This window comes from Rhea americana, unplaced genomic scaffold (assembly GCF_003343005.1).
Source record: "Rhea americana isolate MKP2758 unplaced genomic scaffold, rheAme1 scaffold_250, whole genome shotgun sequence".
NCBI lineage: Eukaryota > Metazoa > Chordata > Aves > Rheiformes > Rheidae > Rhea > Rhea americana.
This window is the reverse complement of record NW_028186369.1, coordinates 1,073,919-1,082,188: the sequence shown is the minus strand read 5'-3', so window position 1 is coordinate 1,082,188 and position 8,270 is coordinate 1,073,919. Positions and strand designations below refer to the sequence as shown.

Genomic DNA, 8,270 nt, shown 5'->3' with positions numbered 1-8,270 from the left:
CACCAGGAGAGCAACTTCATGTTTTCAAGGGAAGAGGGTGCTGCCAAGAAAAGCTATGCTAGAGGGGTGCTTGCAATGCCTCCCAGACACCAAGAAATTAGCCATGGAGCAAGTCTGAAGCCAAGGTAAGTAAATCCTTTGTGCATTGATCAGTAGCTGGGTGGGTGATATCGAACTGATTTAGGACCACGTGAATCTAGAGGCCACAGTTGGAATGACTCAAGGAAGGCGAGCACTGAGATGATCTTATTTGCTCTACCTTTGTCAGGCTGGCAAAGGTGATGTATCCTATCCGCCTCCAGAAATCTCTCCCATGAGCCTCCCCAGGCAGGTCCTGGACAGCTGGTTGCTCACTCGTAACGGTGGGCTACGAGGTGGAACCAGCTCAGGACAAGAAGTGGTTTTTGCCCAGCACAACCAGTTTTCTCTTACCTCAAAGCAGGCAGGCCAGAATGCAGAGTAGTGGAAAGTTACCAAACATGGATTTAAAGGGGGACAAGGTCGGTAAGGAGATTTCTGAGCAGACATGTGAAGGTGCAAAGACAAGCTGGAGCAGAATTACACTGTCTCAGGCAGGAGAGAAGTAATGAACTGGCTTTGCAGTGACGGGCAGCCTGAATGCAGTGCACACTCTTTAACTGTGAGACAGGTGAAGAGGACTCTGTAGCTGGGAAGATAAATTAAGAATTGCCCAGAAGGGTCCCAGTCGTCTCCAGGAACCAGTTCCAGCCTACCTTATGCTTCCTATGTAGGAAAAAGAAGGCAGAGAAAGCCATGCAAGATTTTGTTTCTGTTAAATTAATGTATGTTGGGAAGTTTTCCCTCCATGATCTTAAATGAAGAGCAGTGGTGTTTTCAGAAGCTTTGCGCAAAGTGTCCTAGCAGGACCAGGAAAGATTATCCTCTGTGCTCTTCCTTGAGTCTCTTCTCAGCCTCATTCCTCCCCTTGCTTAGAAGCATTCACATGCTAGGAGCAACCGGAGCAGGATACAGTCTCCCCTAGAGGCAGAAATGTCCCCAGAGCTCATGACAAGCCAGAGAGTAACATGGAAGCAATTCAGATGTGCTGAGTCCTGGCAGGGGACTGAACTGCAAGGACAATACAGTTACAGGAACTTATAGTCTATCTTGCAGACACTGTCTGTTCTCTCATTCAAACTGCAGCACTTGTAGAGAAACTAGGGAATCCTTCTCATCCTCCTGGGACCTTTTCTCCAGAAAAATAAATAAATAAATGAATAAATGAGATCAGGCAGCCCAGAAGAAGGTATCCTGCACAGTACCTTCCACTGATCTTAGATCTGCTAATCCCATCTGGTTGTTGCAGCAACGTTACTGCTCGCTGTGGCTTTTGGTATTGTAACCACCTCGGTGGCATCACTGCATCAAGTCATCTTGCCATGCTCTAGCAACTGTCTTCTGGCTCTGGGGGGATAATATTGCAATGGTTCAACTCGCCCTGCCTCCTCCAGCATGGCAGCCACACAAGCCAGCCCTAGTATGAACCCTTCAGTCAGATCTTAAAAGTTGGCATGTGGCAATGAACACTAAATTTCATGGAAGTCTTGGAACTGATGGTCCTTAGTTGCTTGGATAATTATTGTATTTTCCATTCCCCCTACTTGTGATATCAGTTCAGACGAGTAAGGAGTGGGAGCTACCCCCTCTACTCAGTTCTATGTGAGGAAAAGAAGTACAAAAGACTACTAAAGTTTTTCTGCAGTATTTTTTTCCTGTCCATCTGTTATTCTATTTGGAGGTTTCCTTTCCTTGCTCTTGGATGCCTCTGAATGGACCATTTCCCTGGATATTTGCTGAGTGCAGAACCATTCTGAATTTGGATTTGGATCAAAGGCCCACAGAGTGAAGCAGAGGGATTAAACACTTAAAAGGGTTGTTCGGAGTGGAGAGGGCAAGAACAGCATTCTCCTGCCTCTCACCAGGACTGGCCAAGCATAGTGGAAAGCAAATTTCCTTTGGGCAGTGCAGGCTCTGGCAGGGTGAGATCCCAACTGACAGCAATGTCTGATCATCTCCTCCCTTGCCTTCCATCTCCTCTGCCCAATGGATGAATGCAAGAGAGCACATGCTTGGCTGGGATCAAGGTGATAAGGAAGATGCTGAGGTACCACAGACGCATCAGGACTTGGTGCTCAGAGCCAGACTGGAGCTTCCCTCTGCTTGCTGAGGGATGCAGGAGGAAGATACAGCTCCTGACAGCAAAACAGCTGCAGGAAGGAGGAACTGTTTCTGCAAAGGCAAAAGCGGCTTGAAGATATGAGAGCAACTGCGCAGGTCAAGGAGGGTGACTGGAGCAGCCCCAGCCCTGCTCCCAGCCGAGGCAGGGACTGCTGTAGAGCCAAAATGCCCACATCATCTTCCTAAATCTGGGGCTGCAGCAGGCCAAATCTCCAACGCTGTTGTTATTTCCTCCCTAATTTTAGGTATGGGGCACCCAAGAATTTAGACAGTTTGTATTTTTGGTGGAAGTGCAGGTGCTTCCTTGCTCAGCAGCAGGCACCCACCAGCCTGTCACACTCTTCCTTGCTCAGAGCCAGAACAATCCTTCCTGGAAACTAAAATGGCCCAGTAGTGTATAGAAAGAGGATGCTCCTGGCATATAGCTTTGTTCCATTAATCTCTGTGCCTCTGGGGCTACAGGACTGTCCCTAGATCCCCACAAAGAGCATGGATGCATTTGGGGAGAGCCTCTATTTTCTCTCCCACATCCTGTACAGCCTCAAAGCTGTGTCTCCAGCCAGGATATGAGGATGCTTCACTTTCCTCCCACCATGCACCATGAGGCAAAAGCCAAGCATGGACAGGCTGTAAGAGAAGCCCAACCAGAGACAGAGGACAGGGAGTTAGCTCAGAGTGGTGTTTGGGGGTGAATGGAGAAGGAAGCAATAAGGAGGCTGCTTCTAGGATCAGTCATGTCTCATCCTTAAGGTTGTTTCCTGCAGGAAAGGGGCTTTGTGCTGTTGCTTCATCTATGTTTCCTGGCTTTCAGCCCATTTGGTTAAATTCAACAGGCAGCTTGATGTCTCAAGGAGGATTAACTACTTAATCTTCTTGTGAGTGTTACAAGAAGTGGAAGCCACAGGGAAAGAAGAGAGCTTTATTATTGCCAAGGGAAAGGTATTAGCTCAGGTCCCCTTTCTGGAGGGGACTCTATGATGTCTGAAGCAGAATTAAATTTTTGTCCTCTCCTTTCCTTAGCTGGGCTTAAAAATTCCATCTACCCCAACCTGCCTCAGCAACCTGGATCCAAAAGTCCCTGTCTCCCAGCCCCTGCACCAAAACTATCCTTAAGCCCTCGTCTGCCACCAGCTGGGAGCTGTTCTTTACTAGTCTGCAGGAGCCTTTAAGGAAGGTGAAGCACAGCAGTTGTCTGAGAGCACAGGCCTGGCAGTGGGACAACAAACAAAGGCACACTGTCTCCTGAAGCTAAGAGGTTCCTCCGGCCAGAGGCAAGATTTTCTAAAGCTGGCTGTGCAGTCAGGGGTTCCCATCCAAAGCTCTCATATACAGCTCTGGGACACCACTTTCTGCTGCATGCACAGACACACATGCACAAATGCACATGGTGGGTTTGATTTTTTTTTTTAATTAGGACCAATTATCTTTCTCTTGGTTATTTGGACAGACAGAGCCGCCTGGTGTCTAGGCAAAGAAACAACAAGCCTAGGTTGAGCTCCAGTGCAGCTGCATTTTGTCCCAGTGATGGTCTGTATCTGGTTTATCAGCAAATAATCACAGATCTCTGACAAAATCTTCCCACTGATAGCAGCAGTCTGGGGCTGGCAAGCCAGGGACTGGTGAGATTCTCCCAACTGGAGCACCCAGCAGTCCCAGCATGAATCTGAGTTACAGAAACAGGCAATGGGAGGAGGGAGGGTTCATTGCAATGCAGCAATTAACCATCCACAGATATCATGAGCATTGGCATTCTCATGATCCTGTGAAATCAGGGCTGGGGATATGCTCACTCATCAATATTGTCTACTGGCCATGGTCCTCTCCCTGTTTGCTGAGGCATGATCTAGACAGGCAAATTTTTTTGAACAGACAGGTCTGGGTTTTTTTCCACAATTCCTTGACTAGGTAGCAATGAAATCACAGACCTCACAATTCAACTATTCCCATGGAATCTCCCTCTGGCTTCTTGCATGCGTGCGCCATGCCAGGTGGGTGTTGTGCCGTGGTGCATATGGTCTGGCAGAGACCCAGGGCTTGTACTCCCCTGCCTGTAGGATTTTCCTCACAGAAATCCTACCAGCATGGAGTCAAGCTGGGCTTCAGGAAACCCTGGGAGGGGAATATGCAGTATGGCATGGAGCCCCTCAGCACAGCCTGCAATGAGCTTGGCGCTTTGCTTAGAGCTGGCACAGAGCCCTACAGAAGCCTCCAGGATGATGAGGCAGAGCTGATGTCCTTGGGGTTCAGGAAAGGAAAAACTGCACAGGAAGCTCACTGCTAATGCCTGCAAGTAATGTGCTCCAGGGAAGCCTGATCTGGGCCCAAACTCTCTTCCTTTTGGTCCATTTGTAGAGCTGGCAGCCAAACAATGTCCCTATCTTTTGTACCCTGCAGCCCCTCCTATCTGTATGGGGATGGGTAGGGTGGGGTTGTTAGCTCTACCGGGGCCCTGCCTTGATACATGTGTCTGGTGGGGTTTGGGGTGGCTTTCAAGCAGGTTGTGACAGAGCCACAGTCCTGAAAAGGTGAACTGGAGCCCCAGGACCAGTCCATGTTTGTTTATCCTGGTGATGGAGCACACAACAGCGAAACAAAAGGTCAAACTCTGTTTCCCTTGGAGATGTTTTTTTGAAGCTGCCTCCTATCCTGCCTGGGCTCAGATGGAGTGGCCCTGGCACTTGTCATATCAAGTTATTTTTGTACCTTTTGGCAGCTAAAACAGCCAAATAAACCTCTCAGATCCTGTGAATTTTAGGGCTACACTGATCCAAGGCCAGTAGTGCCATAAACACAAAAAGCAAGGAGATCCCAGGCCATGGGCAGTTTAGAGGCAGATCCCAACCCCACAGCTCCTTGAAGTCAGCCAAACCCCTGCTCCTGCTCACATGTTTCTTTGGAAGGGCCAGGTGCACACATCCCCATCCAAACATCTCAAAAAGTGGGGAAAATCTGATCTGAACTTCATTGACTTTGGCGCATATGAGTACTGAAGAGACACAAACTCCTTCATGCTCAGGGAAAGTCTTGGCCAAATTTAAGATGGATGCTTTGAACTCATTCCTGGCAAGGATTGACTGAGCATTTTGTAAAATGAATGCTGCCAGTGTAGGAGGACCAACTTTGACCAGTATTTTACCAGTTGGAACCAGCTGATTCTGCTTTTGCTTCTGACTCTCTTTGCCTGAGCCAAACCAGTATCACCTTCAACTCCCAAAACTGCCTTACTCAACTGGATGGAGTGAAGATTGACCAGTGTGGAGAAAAAAAGCTCTGCATGATGGCTCATGAGTCCTGGCTAATCTGCCTCTTTCAAAATAAACCTTCTTAGAGCTTCTTCATTATAGGACCTCAAAGCCTGTTATGGCTGGGGAGAAAGTCACAAGCTGTCTTTTTGTAGATGGGGAAAATGAGGCACAGAGCTGAGCAAAGACCAGTCTAGGAGCACATTGTAAGTCAGTAAAAGAAAAGTGAGTGAAGCCAAGAGTCCTGATCTCAAGGTATACAATGTCTCTGTCCCATCCCAAAAGTTGTGTCTCATGCTAATGGTCAGGAGCACTATAACCTCTTTCCCTGGTTCTTTAAGGAGAAACTCCAAATTGTCACTGCTACTGGGCACCTTGGACCACCTTCTTTCACTAGCAGGAGCAAGTAGACAGGATATGGCCCTGATCCTGGAGGAAAGGTATTGATCATTACTTTCTGGGTAAAGGACCAGCAGGGAATAAAATCTACATATCAGCCTTTCTCTCAATGCTCCTGCTTGTTAGCACTAGGAGACTTTCTGTTTACTCAGACCTAAGAGCAATCAGCCATCCCTAACAACACACAATCTCTCCACCCTGCTGCCCTGAGCCAAACAAGGGACAGGACAGAGCGAGCAAGACAGTAGCACTGCCATGGAAGGGCAATCTGCCTCCAGGATGTTAAAACAGAAGTATGACTTCTATCGGGCTGGGCTCACAGTCACACATGTGGTCATTGGCCTGAGCTATGCTGGGAACAGGGAGTCAGGGCCCTGTTTCTGGTCTTAGATCTGTAAATGAGCAACCTGGGTTTGGTTCAGGACACATTGCCAGGGGTCCGATGACAGTTTTTGGTGCCCAGTGTCATGGAAGCAAAGTGGACACTCCTGTCTTTGGGTGTGTGGTGACTAGCAAGTTTGTTCCATGGCTGGCAACTTAGTTTCCTCATGTGTAAAATCCAGTTTCTTTGATTTAAAACCTCCTCCACTATTGCCAAGATGATCTGCTCAAGCAGATGCCCAAAACCACTGGCAGCCGTGGGTGAGAATATTCCCCACGAAGCAGTAATTCATGGCTCCCTGGATGGGTCCATCTCCTCAGCAGCTCAGGCCAAATGCTGCAGTCCCTGCTCTGCCCAGAAGGGGAGTAGGAGAACAGTGTTTTCTTGTCAGAAGATATTACTGTGACTCAGATGAGAATGGTGGCTGTGGCCAACTTGATGAAGGGAGCCATCTGGCTCTTTAACCATCACACTAGTTCCTCCAAAGGGGAATGGATAAAGATCAGAAAGGTTTGTTCCCCTAGAAGGAACAGAGCAAACTCCATGGGCAAGTCTTGGTAGCAGACTAAGCTCAAGGCCAAGTCCACAGATTTGGTTTGGACCCTACCATTAAGACACTGAATATCCTTTCAGTCCCCAACATGTGGGGACCTCACTATGCCAGTTTAGCTCCCAATGGAGGCTTTATTGTAAGCGAGGAATGCAAAGATGTCAAGCTATTCACTTGCAGCAGTAAGGTTGTGTGCTCTCTCAGAAACAAATATGGACATAGTCTGGCAATCCAGCTGGGGTCTGTGTTGATGTGGAAGGCAACAACCTGGTGGCAGGTGAGCAGTGTCACACAGTCCACTTGTTCACAGAGAGTGGGGTTCCTATCTGCCTGGTGTCTGCAGATCTGAAGAAGCCTAGAGATGTGGCTTGTTCCTTCTTCTGGCAGCTCTTTGTGGCAGACACAGGGGAGAATTGTGTAAAGTCTTTACGGATTGTGAGGCCCTCTTACGACACTGGCAACCCTTATGCATCTTGTGACAATCTCAATCTGATGTCTGGGTAGAGAGTGTGGTTGCTTCCATTGCAACCCTGCTGAGCTTTGGTTCTGCTGTCAGATAGTGAATTCATCTGTTCCCATAGCTTTGCATTGTCCCCAGACTTAACTGAAGGCTTATTGCCTTCCAGCCCTCAGATAGCAGAAGTAAGGACTAAACCAAACAAGGATTAACTCTGAGATTCTTGGATCCTTCAGCTACTTCTGAATAAGTGAAGGAGGACCCAGATACTCAAAATTGGCTATGTAATCATGCCTTCACAAACTTGTTACCATCTCTCCAGTTCTTATGAGTCTTTGCAAAACTAATAGAATCATTTCTCTTCCCCAAATACCCGTTTTCTGTGGCCAGGCTTCCTGATGCCAATGGACAGAGTGTGAATGGAGGGGTATGGCCAGGTCAGAACTGGTAGACGTCTGGCACATTTAGTTTGGATCAAACTTCAGGAGGGTGTTTAAATAAAGGTAACACATTTCTTGCTTCATTCCTGGCCTCTGCAAGGAAGCAATGTCTATTGCATGGAGTAAACCATACAAATGCACACGCAAATGCTCACATAAACACATGTGCTGGGACTCAGCCTGCCCTGCTGTTTTGTTGCCATCTGCACCTGGACAAGTGCTCTGCCTCTGGACAGAAGGGTTTTGAGAACTACAGCAATTTCCTTTATCAGCAGAGACCAACGCTAAAGCAGGCAGGGTGTGGTAGAGGAAGGAAGGGTGTTTTCCATTTCCAAGATGTCAGCATTGGTAAAGCGCATTGCACGACCTCCTCAGCCTCAGCAGATGTTTGAGACCTCCGAACACACATAGCATTTGGTCTGGCTGTGCTCAGCACTGGAAAGGTGTCATGTAAGATTCACCCTTGGTGGAGATTGACTTGCCCCTGCAGTTGGTCCCCAAAGTCTGTCCAATTTAGAAGACCATATGAATCCAGTCATTATCTTTCATCCCCAAATGAACTCCAGAGAGGACCCTTTCTCCTTCCTAACCCTGGAATATA

General features: G+C 48.0%; 1 protein-coding gene across 1 annotated transcript; it reads left to right on the top strand.

The window, feature by feature from the left end:
• Positions 1-6,417: 6,417 nt before the first annotated feature.
• On the top strand, positions 6,418-7,276 carry NHLRC4 (NHL repeat containing 4; the record flags this gene model as incomplete). The annotated part of the gene is given in 3 exon segments (XM_085307047.1): positions 6,418-6,772; positions 6,775-6,993; positions 6,996-7,276. Coding segments are annotated over 3 exon segments (855 nt in total), but the record flags the coding sequence as incomplete, so codon positions are not given.
• Between the last annotated feature and the right edge of the window lie 994 nt (positions 7,277-8,270).